We start from the raw sequence: 22,776 nt of genomic DNA, 5'->3' as shown, positions 1-22,776 counted from the left end.
GTTTGAAAGCGCTTCATGCGCGTTGACGTGTTGGGGCTCATGTCAAGACTGTCATCCCCTTGCGTGCTATTTCCTCTACCGCTCCTTGCTTGCCCCTTCGGTGATTTTCCATTCGATTGCAGAACTTGGGCTGGTACGACGGCATTCAAGAAAACCGCCCGCGACGAGTTTCCAAGCAAGTAGCAGCGAGTCAAGAGCACCCGAAGCATCCAACTCTGTGGTGCGTATCTATACCGATTTGCGGGATCTACCGCCCAGTGAGGGAACGCACATATTGAGGCGTGGTGTGTGTGTGTATCGAGAAGAATCTATAGATATCCCGTCCGAGAGGAAACCGATAGAGCCTTGGTGCGGCGTTATTGTTGCAGTTTCTTCTTCGGCGTCGGAAGATTTTTATCAAAAACGTTTGTCTCGTCCCCGTCCCCCCCACTGTTTCGTAGAACCGGGTCGGAAGAGTGCGTGCGTGTGTGTATGTGTGGAGCGACCTTTCGAGGGGTGTTTAACAATTATTTCAGGGACTTTTCTTGTCTTTTTGGGTGCGTCCCTTCACGCCTACTGGTTTCTCTGTCCCAAAAAAAATCCTTTCGTGTGTTCCGTAGCAACCTTCCCGGAGTGTTCCTTGACGCAAACGTCTCTCACTTTCGGTGGAGTGCGTGATCTAGTGTGTGTATGTGTGTGTGTTGTCCTTGGAAAGATAGCATTCATATTTTCTGTCGATATTTATCATCCCCAAAAAAGGGGAGCTCTGCCAATTCAACCCCTTTCTCGGGCTGGTGCAGTTTATCTTTCCAAAATTCCATTTTAGCAGGTGGTGGTGGTGGTGGTGGTGGTGATGGTGAAGGTGGTCGTTAGTGATTTGATTGCGTGCCCAGTCGCCAGTGTGCTTATTCTTCTTTTTCCCTTCCCTCTAGCGGTTCACGGCTACAGTGCGTGCACTTTGGCGAGTTGCGAGTTATCCGAGTTTGAGAAGGTAGAAATAAAAAAGGCAAAGTGCGCGTTCCGCTTGTGACGAGCGGACAGAAAAAGAAAAGAAAGCAGAGTCCTTTAGTGTGAGTGAAGAAATTAGAAGAACGTGCCGAGTGTGTGAGCGAAGAAAGAACCGTCTCGAGCAACAGCAGCAGCAGCATCCCCCTTCGCAGTGCGGCCGACGACACAACACATCCAAATTCCACACAGCAGCCACAGGAAAATCACATCAAAATGGTTATCAAAGTGTACATCAGTGGAATGTCCGGCAACAAAGAGGTAAGTGCTCTGAGCTGAAGGATACGCGAATAGGGGGAGGCGCAGTACACGGGATCTCGACTCTTTCTCTTGGCCATGGCCATGAACGGGGAGTGAACCAACACCCACCCCTCGGCATCCCACCCGACCGCGCCCGGGATAGCTGGGCATGCTTCAATTTTATATGGTTCAAGCAAGTGTGTATCGGCACCCGGTGTATGTATGTGTTTCTGTCTGTTTCTAGCGACCGTAGTGTAACAGTTATAAATAATCGCGTATAGAAAAAAGAAATACAACACGCCGTGTGTTGTGTGTTTGGTAAGCCGAAAAGCGAGCAAAAATCTCCCGTCCCAATAGAGAAAGAGAGAGAGAAAGAAAGCAACTAACAAGGAAAGAGAAGAAAAGACAGAATGATACAAGCAACAGCAGCGGGAGGGCGCAAGTTGATTAACTTCCGTTTGTTTGCTTCGTACGCGATTAGAAACCGGCCCAACCACCCCTACATGGTCAGAAGAAGCGGTACTTGAACTTGCTTCCCTAGCGCGGTGTGTCTTCTTTGCTCTAGGTGCAAAAGAGCCCATGAGGTGTCCGTGATTCCAACGGCATTCCAACATGAAAATGCATTTCGAAGCCAACTTTGATGTTCCTCGAATCGAAAAAAGACTCAGATCAGAAATTGGGGAATCATACAGCACATTCCGGGCGACATACAGCCCGGAGAAATGGTGTGTTGTGGCCTATGGATGATGTCATGCATCAGTTCCCATCCCTATTAGCTGCCCGGCCCAGTCATCGCATGGTGTGTGAGTCTTTGTCGTCATGCGTTTGAAGCACACAAACATGGAACGGCTCCATAAAGCGCTGTAACGTATCGAGGGTATGCTTGCTTCAACTGGCATCGGCGATTTGTCGTCCATCGTTTAGGAAGGGACCACAACCTATGATTCATAGCGCAGTCAAAGACGTCGAGAATGCTCTGTACTAATTCCCTAGAGAAGTCGTTGTGAGTTGAAACACAAACTTTAAAAAATGCTTCCAAGAGCGATAGCAGAGGGAAGAATGAGTAGAACGCACGCATGGTTTGATACGCCCGATGCATCCACGGAGCTGGATTTAATGTAATCAGTGATTCACATTTAAGTTGAACTCCCCGGACACACCCCAATGCGCTTGCAGTAGGGGTAAAAACGAGACCACAGCAGGACAAGGGTAGGGCTTACAAATGTAGCAGCTATCTTTGTTGTCTGTGCAATGGAATGGCACAGGAAATGTGAGGGATGGGATTGATATTTTTCTTATCAAACGGGGTTTGGACCACTCCAGTCAATTAGCTCATTAGCGAGGTTGTTTTTGAATCCATTTATTTCAAGTGTTCAATAAGTGGCCGATAAGCTTGAACATGGAAGCAGATGGGCGAGCAGTATCATGCGACGCTATCATGCATTAATTATGCAGACGAAGCTGCTGCTGCTCCGTTACATTGTAAATGTAACATCTGTATGCTCACTTGCCTGTCCCTGTGCGATATTTATTTAGGAAGATCTTCTTTCACCCACTTCAGGTGCAGTGTGGCACGATCGATGCAGACACGATCATTCGAAGGACGGAAGTTCAACCGTGTAAGAGAGTGTCTACCGCCAGCATGCGGATGTTTATTTGCAATTGAAATATTTATCCGATGTGCAAAACGGCTGCAGAGCAAACAGGGTTAGGGCTACAGGGAAAGGAAAATAATTTCATTTTAGCTGCGCGTTTTATGTCCAAATGAAACACAGTCGACGCTACGCTTTATTTTCTCTTATTCCATTACAGTCACTTCCTGTCGTACGGTAAAGGCGTGTAGGATGACGCATTAAATAAAGTTCAACTAACCGATTCAAGTTGGCCTGTGGTTGCCCATGGTTGCCGCCGCTGCACTCTGTGTGAGTTATGCCGCGCCGCGCACTGTTCGCTTCGTTTGGCACAAAATAATAATTGGCAAAAATGGTGTTCCCGTTAGTCCAACACACACACACACACACGCGCATGGGTCCATATATATTCTAACTGGTTGCATTCTGACTCGAAGATTGGAACGTAGAAAATTTCTCGGCAGGCAATGCCAATCGAATATATGGGCCTTGATAGTAAAGCTTTTTTAAGCCAAGCACACTGCTGCCCGTTGGATGAATTTTAATGGCGCGATCTGTTTGCGTGTTAATCGCAGCTCTACTGATCGTACTATGCAGCTCAAAGGCGCATTGGATTCGTTTGTTCCCGGGCAACATCTCAGATAAGCTGAAAGAGGGTTTGGAATGTTCCCTTGTACAGGCTGGCGGGACCGTACTGAGCAGAAAAAGGAATAACAAAATTCATATTAATTTTCGATCTCAGTTTCGTTCTACTTTTTAACATTTTATCTTCTCTTATATTTTAGTCATTCAGTCATGGCCTGCCGAATAGCGAGCGATTGTTGCGCCCGAAAGGTGCCCACCGGGAGCATAAATGACAGCACTCCGGGGGAAAACACAATTCGATTGTGGCGGTGGTGCGGCAAGCGTTGGCGCGTACATAATGCATCTAATTAGTGTGCAATAAATGTGCAGCACACGCGGTGGTGTCGGTTGGGTCGTCGCACAAAACCCCCACTTCCACCCCAAAAGCGATCACCTCTTCCGGCGAGGGCCCAGTTTGGTTTTGGTAGACTGATCTTGCCTGCCTGCGCGGTGAAGAACGGATGGAACCGTATCGTGAGGTGGACGGGCTTATCATTATTCAAGCGGAATGACTGGTCCGTGTGGCATAGAACGATCGGAACTGGGTCTGGATTGGGTGGGAAGAGCTAGCATGATCGTATCTCCCGTCCACGAGCCGTGCGTTACGGCTCACTTAGCTTGATCGAATTCAGTGTGCAATGAAGGGTTGCGGAAGGAATAATGTGTCTGATGTGTGCGGTGGCAGTGCTTTTGTTAAAAGCATTCTTTTCTGTAGGGCAATTAAGAGGAATAGAGGGATTTGTTTTCATGTGTTTTTGGGATGTAGCAATGAAAAATACACCGTTATATTTCGTACGGAATTTAAGCTCCGTTTGACTCAGAGACTTCGTTTGTCCACCGCCTCATACGAAGTAGCGTTAATGCAATCTTCAAAAGCACCTTCAATGGCGATGGTTCATCTGCTGTTGCTATCCACTGAGCTGAGCTTGAGTGTATTTATTGTTTTATGGCGACTGTAACATGTGCCAACTAAAAGGCACGAAATAAAGTAAATATTGCAGCGAAAGCGAACGATCCAGATGGACAACTACGTGCAATGTGTTGCAAAAACATTTAGGATGGAAATGCTTCGTAACTTTGAGACGATAAACGTTTGAAAAATGGTTTTATTTTGAGACCGTAGATTAGATGTTTTTATAAAGGTGTTGTGTTACACTTTTTATGTGGGAAGAAATCATTACATACTGACGAAACTGTACTTTTGCTTATCTTTGTAGCTACGTCACCTTTGAATATTCACTATGCGACAAAAAAAATCACGCTGTCACGCTGACCCGGAGTTACGAAATAGAGATGCGAGTGTTTCTTCTCTCTTTCTCTCTCCTTGTGGTTTCCAAATAAAGAATCAGTCAAGGCCACCCCCATCAACCAAACGGGTGGATTGATCGTTCAAGGAGAACGTCTTTCGAGCATCCGTTCAACCTTTATAATCGACGTGCCACCACTTTTATGTTGCATTGGAACGGATTTGGCAGTGCGAGAAGATCGCTTCTATATTTGGCCAAATGACTATGCTGCTAAGCTGTGTTCAGTATGGTTCAGTGCGAAACGACTGCTTTACTATACACATCCCACATCGAATTCGTTGACCGCATGAACGTTGCATATCTAACATGCTTAGGAAACCGAATCGCTCAGCAAACATTGTAACACATTGTTGCCGAAAGAGGGAGAGTCTCTCGTTTCGTTTTGGTCGCTTTTGATGTGTTTGTATGCCCGTTACCGGAGTGCTATTTAATTTAAAACCAACAAAGAAGTAGTGTTTTATGATTTATTTTGTTAGCTAATTTTATTTGCTTTCAGGAGACGCACGTACAAACTCTGTACGGTATAGCTTCACCGCGTATGTGTGTGCGCACGGCTGTGCGTGCTATTTGTATGCACTCAAACCGAACCGATCTTACGCATGTTCGTCCCGAGCCAACGCGTGTGCGCCGGGTGGCGTCTTGCAAACTTCGAAAGAGACTGTGAGCAAATTAGATAATTTGATTTTAATTGCCCTGCTTCCTCACCCAATGCTCGCCGGGAAGTCGGCTTCAACACAGTCCCGGGGGTTAACCGAACGAAAGCGGCCGGTGTTAATATTTTCGGTTTTGTGTGTTATTCATTAAAATGCTTGCGAAGAGCAGATGGAAATGTGTTCACCGAGCACTTTTCGGGTGTAAGGTGACCGGGTGGCGGAGCCACTTGCTTTGAGGTGGACAGTTCGCACATAAATAGACACACACGGCGGCACCACAGCATTGCATCAGTCCGACGACGGTGGAAAGAAAGTCATTCGACACCCGATCCCCCTGCAAGAAGCACAACCGTTCGAGCTGTTGCTGTTGGTTCTGTTGAAAAGGAAAGTGGTGATCAGTGATCAGAGCAAGAAAGAAGAAAGGAGAGCTCTATTCTCACTGTTCTCATTGACGGATGTGTCGATAACGGTGATCGTGAGCCATTCAAAGCAGGCGAAAGAGACCTACAGGTGTCCTTGAAAGTTGGCGAATTTTAAACACACAGACCTTTTGCTAAGCCAAAACAGAACCTCACACACAAACACACACACGAGAATGAGCTGTTATTCTTGAAAGGAGGGGGAAACATCTTGTTTAAGCTAGACCCAAAGGTGTGTTGTACCCCCTGTTTGCGCACTTGGCACTGTAACTTGTGATTGTAGCAAAAAAAAAAAACCGAATAACATCATGCGGTTCCCTTGCTCTCTGCCGAGTCGGCTGGCTTAAAATCGTCGTTGAAGCAGCATGCGAGCGACACATTCCGATCGGTATCAGTCGTTGTCGTTAATTGTCGTCGTTGGTGTGTTTGCTTTTCGGGCTACAGGCAGCGCGAACACGAGCAAAGACTACAATAATTTGTACATTTCCCAATTAACCGCAGACCGCAGATATAGAAATGCTAGTTTGGGGACATGTTAATTCTTCGGCATTCTTTTGTGCTTTTTTGCTGCGCGCTTCCTTCGTTGGCTTTATAGATTGAAAGGAGAAGAAACTGTTTCCTAGCGAAAGATATGATAACGATTAAGATTTATTGCGAGAGACGAGAAAACATTTTCGACAGAAGAACTGTTTTGACAATGAGTAGGTTTATGTAACGAGACGAAAATGCTGCTGTTTGTAATAAACAGGCCTGCTGCTACAGTCAATAACGATCCTCGTAGATCCTCACCGAAAGACACAGATCGCCATTCACCGCGAAAGCGATCACACGATCGCAAGTGTGTTTAAACACAACAAACCAATTGTCCAACAATTGATTGTACAGTTAAAATGATTGATTCGTAGCTGAGCGACGACTTTAACTGGCGCCCTAACGCGCATTCCTGCGTCTCCGCAATGCCTCAAAACCTCAATAAACTGAGTGCGGTGTGGGGCATCACAACATCTTTGGCGCATGCTGTGACGTGACACAGTGAGGCGTGAAGACTGACGCCACTGTCGGGTTCGTTTGGGGGTGCGCGAGATGAAGATGGCCATGATCGAAAAGCCCCACCCCCCTCCCCTCTTCGCGGAAAGGCCATTGACCCTTTCGCGATCGAATTTCGCATCTCAAGTGCAATGCCCTAGTTCACGTGTGTAAGAGAGGTAGAGAGAATTGAGAGAGCGAGAGAGAGAGATGGGGATATCGAAGTCTACATAAAGTTTGTGAGAGCAGACATACCTGTGTGGTTTTGCACGGCTGAAGATCATCACCTGATCGGCAGCACACGTGCGATCCCCGCCCCCGTGGTTTGATCTGTGATCTTCGCGACACGAAACACCTGTTACACCATAGCTCAATCATCGAGACGGGAGGAATTACGATCAGCAGAGACACGCTTTGATATTCTATGCTGCTTCTTCTATCGCCGCATTCAGATGATGTAAACAAATGAGCATTATTTAACGCCCGACCAGACTCGCATGCATTGTGCAGTGTGCTATGCTGTTGTTGCATGGGCCACAAGAGCTCCTCAACCTCAGGATGATGTATTACAATGGCAGGTGTGCTCGTATGATTAGTAGTTGTGCAGCTAACAAATAGTGGTCGCTGCTTTCACCATGATCATCTTCTTGATTGCGGCTTTGGTCGCTGACCGTGACGGATGTCTATGATCCGTAAGAAGAACAGCCAAGTGGATGCTTCGTAGCAGTATCTGTCGGGTTTGACATTGGTTGTTAGTACAGAAGAGAAATTCGTTCTACTACACATGTTTTGCTTGTGGTTAAAGCGTTACTTAACCTTTCATGAGATTCTAGGAGTTCTCAATTGTGTTCTATGTGGTTAATTCCAAGATCAATCAAACTCCCCTCACCTCCACAAACATCAGGATCAACAAGAAAAGAGATGTTACTGTCAACGCTTCGAGTTCGATTATAATTTGTGACTTTTAAATACCACATCACAACGGCGCACCAGATGGTTGTGCGAATCTCACACACCCTGCTTTTTTGCCGTGTTAATGTGACACGATCGTTGATGTGTGTTTGTAACTCTGTATGGATGGGAGAGAGGGAAGATTGTGCGAATGTGCGACAAAACTGACGAGATAATTGCTCTCGACGCATACTTTAATGTCAGGGCTGACGGCGTGAAGCGTTCGAGTTCGCTTCCTCATTCTTCAAAGCAACACTGTGTCTTCCTCACTTCCGCAAAAGTGCGTCCGGAAGGGGATAGGAAGGGTGGTAGAGATCGTGGTGGTCGTGTGATCGTGAAACATTCTCTTAAAAATATCAACGCCTCGGATGAGATAATACTTGCGCTGTAGCAGGGTTCTTTCGCCGTTGCGCCAAATGAGAGGTGTCTTATGCGACCTAAGCACAGAGGGTACAATTGGTTAGGTCAGTTGGGATGCAAATTTGATGTAGAAGCAAAGATGAATAAAACGAGTCCATATTTTACCTCCATTTTGCTGCTCGATTGACAGTTAGTGCGTTCTGGGTGAGAAACGCTTAACGAGTGTGGCATGTGTCCGTCAAAGGATTTAGTCATGCCACTGGCGGGTGTTCTCTAGCAGTCATCTTCGCCCTGAGATTATAACGTGCAGAATTGGGCCACTAAATGGTTTACCTTCAACGGACCGTTACGGGGCCATATTTACGGCCATAAATCACCACAATGGGGATGAAGAAATGCATTGTGGTGTGTGCAGCTGTATCAACCGTTTTGGCTGTGTCCGATGTTGAGTTTATGGTCCATTTAAAAGTGAACGATGTGACAATGGAAATATTTGCGACACTGGTAATAACATTGCACAAATGGTGTTATTCTAACGAAAAAGTACACAACGCATGTCTGTTGTTGATATCTATCTCTGTCCCGAATCACGATCGCGATCAAAATAACATTAACAAACAAGTTTGAACCCGTCGTGGTGTGTGTAGCTCGTTCTCGATCGGTATCTGCGCTCCGATGAAGATCCGCTCTTCCTTCTTTCGTTCATCCTCTTACGACACGCTACTTCCGTTTCAGTCCGTGGACGTTCTGTAGTAGTACGATGCCTTCTTCTTGGGTCGTGTCTGTCCTCGCCTCAACAAAAAAAAAGAAGATCGAAGATCTAATTTTATCTATCACCCTTGCTTTTGCGTGTGGTGTTTTGCGCGCGCGATCCTCGATGGCCCCGTGGGGCGATATGATGATGATGATGACGGTCACAGCGAAGCCATCACATCACAGAGTTGAATTAAATAATCGCCCTCCCCTTTCGCTCACCAAACAGACACACACAGATGTATGTAGTTCATGCCGGACAGCGATGTTGTTTGTGTTATGATCGTCTAGGATCATACTGTGGCTGCTCGTGTGTTGGGTTTGTTGTTTGCACCGATACAGCATCAGCATTACTTTCTTGTAGATGCGCGCTTCTGATGTTACAGTCGAACGAAAACCACGACGACATGCTAGCGAGGACTGTCTCCTGTATTTTTAGTGATTTGGCAAACATACACACACATACACCCGACACCAGCGTGTTGGTGTTTGTGTTGGGTGTTTGAATTTTCATCCCGCGCCACGCGCTAAAGGTTCGTCAAACGGGGCAGAAATTATGAAACAGCACAGAGGGAAATCCTAAACTTTTCCCCCAACCTGGTGCAATGATGCTCGATCGTGCTCTTCCTTTCTCTTTCTCTCTCTCTCTCTTCCTCTGTATCTGTGTTTTGCCGAGTTTTACCCGCCAGGAAGAGGAAGAATACGCGTCGTGTGTAGCAATTACCAGCTGTGAGTGATGGGAAATGATTGAATGAAATGTTTGCCCGTTCCCTCTCCTTTTCCCTCTGAAGGTGGGAGGAGTGGGTAGAAAACCGCGGAAAACCGAGTCAGATGATATGCAAAAATAGCATTTCCTTGCGCTTGAAAACCTAACGTGTGTGTTGTCGGCATGTAGGAGGTAATGGTAGCAAGAAAATGCTAGGGAGAAAATGCAAGGAGGGAAAGCAGAAGTGATGGAACTGTGTAGGATTAATAGGTGAATGAAAATATTATGCTCATAAATCTGCACATTACAGCATGGTGCAGCAGGATGGTTTTGTAGCTTGAGCTAGTGAGAAGAAGGTGGATGATGTGGTGATCGCTCCCGTGTCGATTGGAGCGAGCCGATTGAACGATGTTGATCGTGTGGAAGATCACGTCGATATCTATCTGGAGCATCACGCTTGGTTTATTTATGGTTGATCTGCATGTCGAATTGGTTTGCGGTTAGACACTTGGTTAGTGTAATGTGCGCTGTGTAGGGGACCATCATTGGGACCTTGTCAATTTATTTTATGGAAAACTTACTTCAAACGTGTAATTCGAAATGACCAACAAGTCAACCTGCAAGGTCTTCAGGTTGGGTGACTGTATTGCAGCCAACTGCAGCACTCAGGGAAATGGGTTCAAAATGTTAGTGGAAAGTGCAAACAGAAACGTAAAAGCGCTTGTGACAGTTGGAAAGTCCGTTGGAAGAGAAAGAGTCACAAGCATGAGGTTGTTGTTTGTACTAATTTTAGCACCACAGTGATGTTACAACTTAGTGTCGTAGTGTCTTAGAGTAGTAGTGACAACACACACATGGCGATCAGATGAGGTCGTCGGAATGTCCACAAAGATAATTGGTGGGCATGTAAACAAAGACATTAGTTGGGTTTAAAAGGGGACAAAAACAAAGGAATCCAGGAAGATCTTGAATATCCCAAGATGTCGTCCAAGCAGAAGGACAAGGTCGTTCGACTCCAGACATAAAGGAACTGCTTAATTTAATGGGACATCTTAAAGATCTTTGTTCCCTGTGTGTAGACAGCTCTTCTAGGAAATCTATTCTCGGCTCTTCAAATCACTCTGAAACCGGAATTTGAAGAAATTTTTCGTAAAATCGTTTGCCAAAGAGTTCATCATCATTGCCACCAGTTGGTGTGGCTATTTCTTCCGCACTTGATTAATTGCTTGAATGTCCGTGAACGAGGCGAGACGATTTAAGTCCGTTGGACATTCTGTGATGACACGTGAGACACGTACTACATGCGTGAAATATTAGTACATGAGATCAGTGTACTCTCTTTCCTACCGGGGGTATCACAACCGGGAAAATAGCGTTTAGAGAAGATCGTTTCTCTGCAAGCATCAAGTTTCGTTGCCACCGTTGGCTTACGACAGAACTAATGAGTGTACTTATGTAGATTGGCCAATGCAAAATACAAACAAACATGCCACTCGCCTGTCCTGCGTCCTCAGGCACACACCGGCGGCTAGACATGTTGAACGGGAGGGCAATTTTTAATGTCCGTTCTGTGTGTGTGTTTTTTTGCGTTTACCTTATGAAGATTTACCTAATGCGAGTGGAATGCTGATAGATTTCTCAGCGGGATATAATAGAGGCAATAAATTCATCGCAGCATTTGAGCTTGATGTTGGAAATATGCGTCCTATCTGTTTACTGAAACGTTTCTTCCTCTTCTTCTACCCCCTTTGCAGGTGAAGAAGCGCCAACAGCGGGTCACGATGATCATGGACAGCAAGCACATAGAGTATACGGTGATCGACATCACAGAGCCGGGCCAGGAGGGCGAGAAGGACTTTATGCAGACGAACGCCCAGCACAAAGGCTGCACGATCAGTGATCCGAACCCGCGGCACGCCCTACCCCCGCAGCTGTTCAACGACACCGAGTACTGCGGTGACTACGACGACTTCGACATGGCCAACGAGGTGGACAATCTGGAGGTGTTCCTGAAGCTGGCGGCCCCGGCGGCACCCGAGCCGGAGCACAAAAACGGCGACGAGACAACAGCACCACCTGCCACCGGCGACGACGACAACGCCACCACCGCGGCCGCCGAGGACGAGGACGAGAACAAAGAAAACAAGACTGAAGACAACAACGGTGCTGGAGCCGGTGATGGAGCGGAGGCCGAGGGCGCGAACGAGGTTTGAGTTAGCACGAGGCGTGGACAGTAACGCAGCGGTCCGCATTTGGCCCATGAGGACAGGGCCGTGTGGCAGGAGTCGCTCTGCACAGAAAATCAAATTAAAACAGCAAAAATTTAACACGCCCAACAACACCCCCGAGCGAGCGCTCGCGCTGCCTGTGTGCTCTCCCGTGTGTGCTGTGTGCTGTGTTTGTGTTGGTTGCCCTATCTAACAATTTGCGTTTTAGTGTGTTGCTTTACCAATTTTAGGGCGCCAAAAGAATATGCGGTATGAAAATATGAAGCGTCATCGAACGGCAATTTGATAATGAACATTACATTTGATTTGTTGTACTATACAGCATTACTAACATTACTTCCAAGCTTAGCAACTTCCATAACATATATACCTTCCACCCCCCAAATGGAAGGCCCAATGCAGTAAAGATAAGAGACTAACAACATACACCTCACAAGAGAGAGTAGTAAACTCCATGGCCGTAGCAAACACTGCCGACACGGTAACCTCCACAGAACTCTGCACGGTTGTAACCTTGATAATGATGGAGTGACATCTCGAACTCTATCCTGCTGCTACGCCACACTACTCTAATCCAATGAAAGTACACACAACACCACACTCTTCCACCTTTTCCCGTTCTCTGTCGCGTGCGCGCATATACATATATTGTTTGGTAGATTTAAGGTTCCGCGGGTAGATTCCGAGGGAAATAATAACGCGCCGTAATTTAACGTTTGATCGATTTCGCATCGGATGCAATCGTCTAAGCTCCTGCCGAGGTCAGCCCGCCCAAGGATTAGAGATTGTTCTGTAGCAATGGCACAGCGCGCAACACGTGCAATGGCCAGCCTTTGACAAGTCAGGAGGAAAAGGTTCCGTTTAGGTTATCGGATTAGTGTAGGGTTTTTGTTTATCGGTTGAGTGACTCTCGTAGTGGGACTTTCTTTGTTTATCCCTGTTTGATCCTGCATGAGGGAACTAAAATCATTTGAATAACTTGTTTTGGAAAAAAAAGCGTTAAAAGTCCTTCCATTAACGTTTGTTTGCATTGACGCACCTGTTTTTTGCGTGTGTGGCCTTGCCGGGTCACAAACAACTGTGCCCTGAATGATATCAGCCGTTTCGCAATGCTGTTGTGCGACAACGGCATCGAGAAAACTGTCTCTTATGCAAGAGAGTCTCTCTGTGCCCGCCTTGTACACCTTTCGTCACGTTCTCTCTGGCTTGGGCATATTATACCAGCAGAAAGTGGGGTTTAGCGGTTGTTTCGCAAACAAAGTAACCGATAAGCACACACAATGCAATGCGCACGATGAAATGGGGATGGAAAGCTAACCCGTAGTTGAAAAGACACATACACACACCGTATATATTAAAGTTATTTTACCAGTCTCATCGCGACCGGCAAACACCAGCATGCGATGGTGACGATGGATTATTTCGACATGTTTCCACACATGCTCTTGCAAACGGACGGCAGGAACCTGTGCGTGTGCTTCCGATTGCGCTTAACCGCTAATGATGACAGCATCGCAAGCGGCAGAGAAGCGCAAGTAAAAAAACACCCCCCCCCCCCCCCTCCAATATAGAAGCCATTCCTTATAGCCCCGCGTGGTATCCCGGTATATTAGTAAGGTGATACACTACGTAGTAGGCGATGCTAACTGTTAGGCGCGCGCGCGCGCCTCTTGTGAAGAACGTTTGTGCGTAAATAGGCAAGAGTTAGTGGCAGTGGTTAGTTAGAACAGAGGGGAGCGCGAACATTAATCAATCTCTCTGACCTATACCTCAAAACTAGTGTGCAATTTTACTCTCTTTTCATTTGTGTGCCGCCTTTTTCTTGTTAGCAAATAGATTTACAACGATAATCAGTCGAAAAAGCGAAGCGGGCCGGCGGGCGGGGTCGAAAAGATGCGGCGTTAGTTTTGAAATAATTCATTCAGTGAGAGCTCACGATTACAAAGTAATGTTTGGCACATAGATTTATATATTACATTCGTCAAAATTTTCAAACAAAACATTCTCAAATGAGCTGTGCGCTCTACAAAATTAATTTATCTCTTATATTGCGCGTAAAGTCGTAACTTTATCTTATGCGTGTTATTATTCTGTATGCTAAGCAGCGATAAGGAAATGGTAGAATACTGATTTAAACAAACGATACAGTAGGGGAACGAAAAAAAGGGTAAACACACTACATTACAAACCTGAAAACGAAACGTATCACACGTACACCAAACACGGTACATACAAACACACCCCACCCTACACGGTCATCCGATGGAGAAGAGTTAGTTAGCTCAATATAAAACTGAACTAAAGCCGGAAATCAAAAGCAAAGCAAAGGGGGGAAGTAATTAACACTTTGAACGCGAGAACAGTTAGGATTGAATCCACATTTTTAGAGGTGTAGCCAACGCCTTTTTGTTTTTCGAGAAGCAAATGGGTTGCACTTTATTGCGAGTTTTGTCCCCATTTAATTCAAATGCGCTTCGTTAGATGTTGAGTAGAATATTATGCCGCGGCCTCATTATATACATATACTATATTAAAATTAGCAAGAGCACGATTATAGCACTACGAGAGAGGTGAAAACAAGGTTCAGGAAATAAAAGCAAAAGTCTATCCCCGCGATTACAAGCGATTATACAAAAAAACACCCCAGCAGCGCGGCATATACATCCACCACCCCAAATACATCGTAGCGAAAGATTTATACCCTTTTTTAGCTTTAGCGTCTAAAATAAAAGTAAGGAAAATCGATCGATATCTTGGCTGATGACTAATACTGTTCCTATTTACTGTGCTCTGCATGATGCATTTGTGTTGTGTTGTGTTGAATTGTCTAACTAATTTATCGACACACACATTGTAGTACACGAGCTTATCATTCAGATAAGTCGTATCAGCTTTTCGTTTGACCATCTGTGTGAGCTCGGTTCTCTGCTAGAGTGAGATTAATTTAATCTTTTGCTTCTCGATGTAATGTAGGCGCTTGATTGCAACAATTGATGCTGAATCATGCAATTAATGAATATCCGAAATGGAGCGTGAAATTGCCAGCTGTTGATGACTAATACAGTGACGCCGTTTGTAAGAGATTTGATGTCATTTAACATTATTACATTTACCCCTTTCCATTATGAATAATCACGTTTCATTTCGATTTTTTTCCCTTCCATCGAACATTTTCCAAAATCCCTGCACAAACCTTACTGACGTTGCACCCCAAAATTGGCTGAATTCATCCATCAAAAACTCACATACACACCCATATATACCTGCTGTGCACCTACATTCAATTGAAATTAGGCGGCAAAGGCTCCACCGGAAGAGGCTGGGGAGAAGGAGCTGCAATCGGAACAGGAAGTGAAAGATACTGAAACGAACGAAGAGGAGAAGGACGTGGAAGTGAGTGAAAGTACTGCTGACGATGTCACAGAGGCCCTGAAGGACCTGACAGAAACAGTTACGACGGAGGAATTGAAAGAAGATGACACTCCTGAGAAGCAGGAAGATGAATCAGAAGCTGTAATTGACTCAAATGATGATCCAGATGAACCGCAAACCGTGGAAAACGAGACAAAGGAAGTGTCCGTGGTACAAAGCAATGACGATCCTCAAGTCACCAACGACACAAACGCAACCAATGAAGGTGAAGAAACGACCTCCATGGAACATGAAGCGAGCGTAGGAGACACTCAAGAACCAGCAGCTGACCTCCAGGAAGATCTCGAAGACAAAGCCAATGAGGACTCTTCTGTCGTTGATGAGACTCCGCTCAAAGACTCCAAGGAAGATGATGTTCAGGAAGAGGTTGTCAACGAAGAACCAGTGTCCGCTGTTGAACAGCACATCGCATTGAACCAATCGATAACAAAGAACAATGAGCAAGACGAGAATAATGTCGAACAGATGGAAGTAGAGGAGCAACAGAAGGATCTAACGGATGAGGATGAATCATCGGAGTCAGAAATGGACAGTCAAATAGAAAACCCCACTAAGACAAGGAGACCAGACTGCGCAAATGAGGAAGAGAAGAAGCAGGAGCAGGTCGTTGGGGACTCGAAAGCGTCCCTGGAACACGAATCTCCGTCCACCGATGAAGATGAGGTTTGACGGAATGTGATGCTACGTTACAACGTGTTGAATGTTTCGCGATGTTTAACCTCTTCGCTCTTCGCTCTGCTACCCCGTCGCTCTATCTCTTCTTCGCTATAATGTTTATTCTACTCTAAATATGGTCACTGTTTACTTATATGACCCCGTTCGTTCGGAATGTGCGCAACATATCTCAAGCCATTATTATTATGTGTAAACAGCTCTTCCAGTTCTTTCTCGCCACCACCTGTCTGAGGTTACACTCTCTCGAGGCTTATCTGTTTCATTGTGTATCACTCATCTTCCCTGAATTTCTACACACTTTCGCTTACTTCCCTAATGATCTCTTGGTGTGTGTGTTTAATTTTAACCCACTTTTCCTTTCACGCTTTACTTACCCCATTGCCTTTATCGTTGCTCTTCTGATAATGATAAATTCATTCCGAATCACCTAACCAATACGGTGTACTCCTCTCTACGGTGTGTCCGGATGTGCGGTTGTGCTTTCTAAAGGACGCAGCAGAGATGGAGGCCGACGCAGAGGAGCAGGAACTCCGACGTGCCGCGGCAGCGCTGGCCGGCAAGAGTGAAGATGCACAGGAGCAGATCGAGATGGATGAGGCGGAAGAGGAGGAGGAGGAAGACGAAGAGGAGGAAGCCGACAACGAACCGGAAGCTGCTAAAGAGGTCCAGACATTCGGTTACGATTGAAATTCGTGTATTAGCTTGTTGTTGTTTTTTAGATCTAGAGTAACGAAAAAAGAAAGTACACACAACACAACCTGGCTTCTTAATGCATGATGCTCGTTTGCAGCTACTAATGGATTACAATCACAGATCCCGAGTTTGTTTTACTTCCAAGCTTCTCCAATGAATGAAACTGTTGTCCCTAACTGCAAGCTCTCTGTGTATTTTGAAGTCTACTCACTCAAAGAATCATCCCAATCTAATCTATCTGTTTCCGATCCACGTGTATAGGACGAAATCTCCAGCAAACTGGTTGACACCGACGATCCCATGCTGGCCGAACAGGAACAGGAGGAATAAGTGCAAATGGAATGCGCCAGCCCCAATCCCTAACCATCTACTGACACACTGTTCAAATCGAGTCATCATCGTTCATCATCATCATCGTTCGTCATCGTGTAATAATCGTTTGTTTCAATATGATAAGTGATCAAATTTCGTACGAGAAAACATCCACCAGGCGCCTCTGCAGGAACACCAGAACGTCATTACTTCCAGTGCGCTACTAAGTAAGCTACGGCAGCCATGGAAATGAACCGATCTTACACTATTGTACTTTTAAAAACTATTTAGTTGACAAACGGTCTCAAATCAGAATGGCCGTTGCTGCGCGTTGCTTAAAGTTCCTCTTTGCCCGGGAGTGAGGTTAACACGCACACACACCTTTGATGGAGACCAACGAGAGGAGGGACATGAGAAGAGAAGAGCAAAAACGATCGACCACTACCTCTGCCTCTACCAAGTGTGTAGGTATATAAAGAGTGCTGTTTGCGAGATCGCATTTAAGTTTAACCACAGCCGTTTCATCCTTCCTCGTTTGCATGGTGCATGGAAGCGGTGCGATGCGAGCAGAAGAACAATCGACGTGAGTTTGTGTGTCTGCGCATGGTTTTGCTCCATTTCTCACTCTCTATCACAGTCAATTACAAAGTGATCATTTGTTAAGGAAAATTACGGTGAAAATAAACAAAAGAAGAATTTTGATTGTGGTGAGTGGTAGTGGTGCGTTGGGATGATGACATTAAAATTGCAAGCAAGAGCACTAAGGTTTGTGTTAACGGAAAATTTGAAAATCGACACAAAGCCTTACAACAGTTACCTGTTGCTTATCCATCGCTAGAAGTAAAATATTTGCAGCGCGTTTTATATACACGCTTGAGCGGCCGGCCACCTGCCCAGTCGAACTTCGGTGGTCCGGAGTGCAGACTTCAAATCTGTAGTCGATTAGCGTCGAAGTGGTTCGATTCCACCTACTGGGCGTGTATTTTGCTTTTTAATAATTTTACTTAATTTTCAAAAAAAAACAAATCACAACACACACACACATGTTTTACTATTTGTTGCACAGTTTTTGTTTGTTTGTTACATTTCGACATTTTCTTTATACTGCCCAATGAAGGTGCTCATAATTTCACCGTACCGTTATTCCACAGGAACACAAATATAAACAATCTTCTTCGCCCGTCTTATCCTTCCCAATACTCCTTCTACCTTGTAACCTCACACACCTCACATCCCAATTCCTCTATTTTATCCTTCACCGTTCGATACACGGTGCTGTTTAGTCGTGTCTATTGTTTTTGTTAAATCAGTTCCCTCTTTCTAGGTTCTTTTACACGGGCTTTTAGCTGCTGAAGCACAGAGTTAATGCGTGTTTGATGAAAGTATGAGTGTTTTGTGTCGATGTATTGTGTGTGTGTACTATCAGTTTTTTTCTATCATAAAACGTTTCTTCTGGTTGGGAGTAGGAAAAAAGGATAGTGGAGCGGGATCAGCAGGTTTAATTAACTAATTTAACGTCTCTTCTAACACAAAAAAAACCATTGATGAATGTTGTCTCGACTCTTCCCTGTGCCCTTGTGCCTGTCTCCTGCTAGTATTATGCCCTGTGTGTTTGCGTCTTCCGGTGTCGCACACTCTCCGCCCTCACCCTGACCATGCAGCAACAAGAACTGAAGGAATATGAACTGCATTTAGCTCTCCCGTTACCCGATTCCCGTTGCTCAGGAGCTGCGGCTGCTGCTGCGGCCACTTCAGTCGGTTCGTCTACGCGACTCGTCATCCTCGCCATCCGATGAGTCGGTGGTGAATTCGCTATCGTTCGCCTGCATCTCGTTGTGGTCCGATTCCGACTCGCTGATGTCCCACTGGGGCAGCTCGGTCGGGATGGCGGCCGGATCCTTCACGTCCAGCTTCAGATCGAGCTGCTGGTCCATGCCGATGTACGAGTCGGACCGCAGGCAGACGGTAAACACGTACATGCCGGCCCACTTCGGTGCGGTAAACTTCAGCTGCACCTCCTCCCGGTGGATCAGGTTCGTGACGTGGTACGGCACGGTTAGGAGCGTGTGCGACTTCCGGTCGCAGATGTACGTCCACCAGTATTCATGCTTTTCCTGCAAGTAGAGAGCAAAACGAAGGCAAACCGTTAAGAATTGTTGGCTCGAAAACGATGGAGAAACGATTGGTGAATTACCTCAGGAAACAGTGGACAGTGAACGGGATGGGAAACCTTCGATCGTCCTTCCAGCTTTTCCCGCTTGTTGATCTTTTGCTGGAACCTGAGAAAAAGGCAAATGTTTAATTAGTCTGTAAAAGAAGCTAAACACCTCAATAAAGCTTACTTTTCCCACTCATCATCATCATCGGCCGCCGCCTCGCTGGCATCATTGTCACTTTCCGCACCACTGTCCCCGTCGGCGGAGTCTTCATCATCTCCTTCTTGCGCCTTCCTTTCACTACTCTTGCCAGACTGCAATTGAAGGAAAATACAACACGTCAATACGATTTGCACTCATTCCCCCAGCTGGTTATTATCTCTTATCGCTTTCCCTTCCAATGACAACTCACCTTTGTTTTCTCACCCGGTGCTGTGGTCGACTGAGCTGCGGTCTGGTTAGCCGTTGCAGTCGCCGCCGCCGCCGCAGCAGCAGCCGCAGCCGCCGTAGCAGCGGCAGCAGCAGCTGCAGCCGCCGCCAGCTTCCGGGCGTGGGGTTTAACGGCCGCCTTCGCCTTACCCTTATGCCCCTTGGAGGGTTTCGGATGCCAGCCGGACTGTTTTTTCACCTTTCCTTCCGGCTTCTGATCGTCGGTTCCGGCTTCCAGCTCCCCGTCCGCATCACCATCACCGTCACCGTTTTCATTACTTTCCCTACAAAATGACACAATGTTCAATCAATGCCATCTACGATCGAATTAGACCCAAGCCCCGCGCACGTACGTGATTCCTTGCTTTTCCTTCGCGGTGGTGTCACCGAACAGGTCGGACATGCTGCGACGCACCAGCTCCACCGTCACCGTCACGATTGCACCGGCCGTTACGACGTTCGAATTTTCATCGTCCACCACCTCACACTTCATGCTGAAGTCGATCAGCGGCATCTGGCCCAGCACCTTCACCGCGTTGTGGTACTGCTCGTCGTTCAGGCTGCGCAGCGCCGCTCGGCGCGTGTCCGGCTTCAGCTGCGCCAGCTGCTGCAGATTGCGCGTGTTGTACTTGCGGGCGAGCTGGGCGCGCAGCTCCTTCGTCATGTGCGGCAGCTGCATCAGCGGGTGTTCCGATTCGCGCAGCCCCTGTATAACCATCGGCGACAGTTTCATGCAGTTTTCGATCGTTTCAATCGATGGTAGTCGTTGGACTGGCATAAAAGTATCAAAACGTTAGTAAAATATGGAATTGTGCCATCGGTTTTCACCATTTTCACTTACTCTTTCGCGCATACGCCAACATAATCAGATGGCTAACGCAGCTCACCATCTCCTGTATCAGGTACGGGCACTTGCGCACGATCAGCTGTCGATCGACCTCGAGCGTGTTCGGGTTGAGCGGGATGCGCGACAAATGCGCATGCAGTATCGCACGTGCCTTCAGCGAGTAGCTCCTCGCAAACGGCAGCTCCTTGCACTTCTCGTTCAGGTACGGCAGCTCCCGTATCAGTGCCGGAACCTCCACATTATCCGACGGCCGCTCGATCACCTGATTGTTGTGCCGCTTCTCAAACTCAAAGCTCGCCGCCAGTATCATAATCACGCGCTTCACCGCCATGTGCGGCGTTTTGTGGAAGAAGTACCAGTACATGTTGGTCGTATCGAGCAGCACCTTGTCGCCGCTGTAACGAATCGAACGGTACCACCACGTGCCGACCACGATCGGTAGCGCCACCATAAACACCAACCCGTACAATCCCAACACCCAAACCGAGTTTTCCTTCTCAACGATCCACGACGGCAGCGCGATGCCGAACGACGTCGCACCCGGGCCGTCGGGATTGCCGTACTTTTCCCAGTTTTTGCGCGCCTCATCGTCCGTCAGCGCTTGGTACGCTTTCGTGAGCTTCATGAACGCTTTCTCGTCACCCGTCTCCTTGTCCGGATGCAGTATGACCGAGAGGGTGCGGTACGCTTTCTTGATCTCCTTCTGGGACGAGCCTAGCGGGACGCCCAGTATCTCGTACGGATCAAAGTTGGACATTTCGTAGTCGAACTGGGACACCTTGTAGGTGAGAAAGGCTAGCAGCGCCCAGCCGGCCACGATCGACAGCTTCACCAGCAGCTCCTTGGTGCCCTTGTACGGGTCGGAATGTTCCATCGTGATGCGCTTCCGCACGCATCCTGCACACTGACAGTGTTCATGCTTTGTGGTGGGGTCTGCAAGTGGGTGGGAATGGGGAGGAAATACGAGAAAAAATATGGGTAAGTAATGTAAAATTACGTTTGCTTAACGATAAGGTTACATCGAGCGGCGCGGTGGGCGGTGGTACAACTAGCGAAACGGAACCTTGGGAGGCAAATTACTTCAACTTTAAGTTTGTCGCAGCTCTAACACAGCGTGATGCTCAATTGTGTTTGCCATTGGTACGGGGAAGCACATGGAAGCGCAGGCAGAGAACCACGTAAGCGTGGCATACTTTAATCGGTATGGTAAATTGTAACCCTTTGGGGCTTTCTAGACGAAAGCAATTATGTTCAGGTGTTTCCATTGAAATTCAAGAATGAATTTAAAGACTAAAAAATAAATATTCGAATCCAATATTTTCATCTTTTCCATGTCGTTACACACATCACGAGGCTCTCTTCTCGAAGGATTTTGGTCTTGTTTACACAAATGTTTTGTTCATGGCCAACTCAGCCAAGATTCGGCGTGGCTCGTCATCGTGACGGGCAGCGGCGAGACAGGTAAATTCCAACCCATTTCGCGTGATTTCGCCATTAGAAAGTGCTGCCAGCACAACAACATTCTTGTGCATCTTTCTTATCCCCTATCCCCCTCATTCGCCCGGAGGAGAAAGCGGCCGCCAGACAGGGGCCCGCCGCCAGGTAGGGGCGTGTGTTCAAGCGGAAACGAAGCAAAAGAAAACAAGTCAAGTAACTGTACATTTGGCGTTGGCCCGGTTTTTTGACAGCTCGCCGAAACCCCCGAGACGGCGACGACGTGTAGGGCCCGCGCCAGCACACGCACGCACGCACGCACGGACCGTAAGCAATCAACAGATTGCGAGAAGATCCGGGAACAGAAAACGCCTCCCGGAAGACGCTTCGACGTTCTCGATGCTTACCTTCCTTTTTCTTGCGTGGCCAAAAGTAGAAGGTGGTCGGCACCAGGATCAGGGCCAGGAATGAGAGTATGAAGTAGAAGAAAGTTCCTCCACTCTCGTCGTACTGAAACTTCTGTCCGCCCATCGCTGGGCCGTCTGCTGACCACTCGCTGCTATTCGCCTGATCCGATGGGGTATTCCTTCTACTCTCAGTTGCACAGTTGGTTTACCAGGGGATGCTGAGTTTTCGTGGTCGTCGTTGTCGTCGGACGGTGGAGGTGCACTTGCTTCACGATCCGGGCGATATATTCCATCGAACCACACGCACGCACGGACAGCGGGGAGTAGGGGCCGCGATCTTATTTGGATGTGTGCGCACGCCAAAGAAGAAAACTGCACCACAATCACAAGAACCACCAACACCACGTACGTGTACGCTTCGTTTCATTCGTGCAGCAGCAGGTGCGACAGCGGCATGCGGCTGGACGCCATCTTGTTTGATTTGTTTCATTCGTGGATTTTTTCACGGG

General features: G+C 47.0%; 2 protein-coding genes and 1 non-coding gene across 13 annotated transcripts; 2 read left to right on the top strand and 1 right to left on the bottom strand.

Annotated features, from left to right (window-relative positions):
* The first annotated feature begins 91 nt into the window (after positions 1–91).
* LOC120961523 (uncharacterized) lies at positions 92–17,696 on the top strand. 11 transcript variants are annotated; one of them, XR_005752697.2, is made up of 7 exons: positions 92–220; positions 912–1,245; positions 11,409–11,861; positions 15,177–15,977; positions 16,479–16,652; positions 16,944–17,221; positions 17,286–17,696. XR_005752697.2 is itself a non-coding variant. In XM_040385288.2 (6 exons), the coding sequence occupies exons 2-6, from the start codon at positions 1,201–1,203 to the stop codon at positions 17,010–17,012; spliced, it is 1,542 nt and encodes a 513-aa protein (XP_040241222.2). In that variant the 5' UTR covers positions 92–220; positions 912–1,200; the 3' UTR covers positions 17,013–17,696. The 11 variants fall into 11 exon arrangements, 10 of the variants coding, with proteins under 10 accessions (XP_040241222.2, XP_040241232.2, XP_040241223.2 ...); XM_040385288.2 differs by having other exon boundaries at positions 16,944–17,696; XM_040385289.2 differs by lacking the exon at positions 92–220 and adding an exon at positions 261–284 and having other exon boundaries at positions 16,944–17,696.
* Positions 17,697–17,885: 189 nt separating this feature from the next.
* Trnastop-uca (transfer RNA opal suppressor (anticodon UCA)) lies at positions 17,886–17,972 on the top strand. Its single transcript has one exon. It is a non-coding gene; the product is annotated as a tRNA-Sec (tRNA).
* A 64-nt stretch (positions 17,973–18,036) lies between these two features.
* LOC120961522 (translocation protein SEC63 homolog) lies at positions 18,037–22,700 on the bottom strand. The gene is made up of 7 exons (XM_040385285.2): positions 22,268–22,700; positions 20,421–21,359; positions 19,933–20,350; positions 19,563–19,863; positions 19,337–19,464; positions 19,189–19,273; positions 18,037–19,108 (listed from the first exon to the last, which is right to left on the bottom strand). Exons 1-7 carry the CDS (start codon positions 22,389–22,391, stop codon positions 18,746–18,748), a joined length of 2,358 nt encoding a protein of 785 aa, XP_040241219.2. The 5' UTR covers positions 22,392–22,700; the 3' UTR covers positions 18,037–18,745.
* Between the last annotated feature and the right edge of the window lie 76 nt (positions 22,701–22,776).

The sequence above is a fragment of the Anopheles coluzzii genome, chromosome 2, assembly GCF_943734685.1.
Source record: "Anopheles coluzzii chromosome 2, AcolN3, whole genome shotgun sequence".
In the NCBI taxonomy this organism is placed as follows: Eukaryota; Metazoa; Arthropoda; class Insecta; order Diptera; family Culicidae; genus Anopheles; species Anopheles coluzzii.
This window is presented reverse-complemented; position numbering and strand designations above follow the sequence as displayed.

Coding starts and splice junctions, on each gene's coding strand:
- LOC120961523 (XM_040385288.2), top strand. CDS start 1,201: ATGGTTATCAAAGTGTACATCAGTGGAATGTCCGGCAACAAAGAG. Junction 1,246..11,408: donor GAATGTCCGGCAACAAAGAG/GTAAGTGCTCTG, acceptor CCCCCTTTGCAG/GTGAAGAAGCGCCAACAGCG. Junction 15,978..16,478: donor CGTCCACCGATGAAGATGAG/GTTTGACGGAAT, acceptor TGCTTTCTAAAG/GACGCAGCAGAGATGGAGGC.
- LOC120961522 (XM_040385285.2), bottom strand. CDS start 22,391: ATGGGCGGACAGAAGTTTCAGTACGACGAGAGTGGAGGAACTTTCTTC. Junction 20,351..20,420: donor GTTGGCGTATGCGCGAAAGA/GTAAGTGAAAAT, acceptor CTTTTATGCCAG/TCCAACGACTACCATCGATT. Junction 19,465..19,562: donor CACCGGGTGAGAAAACAAAG/GTGAGTTGTCAT, acceptor CTTCAATTGCAG/TCTGGCAAGAGTAGTGAAAG.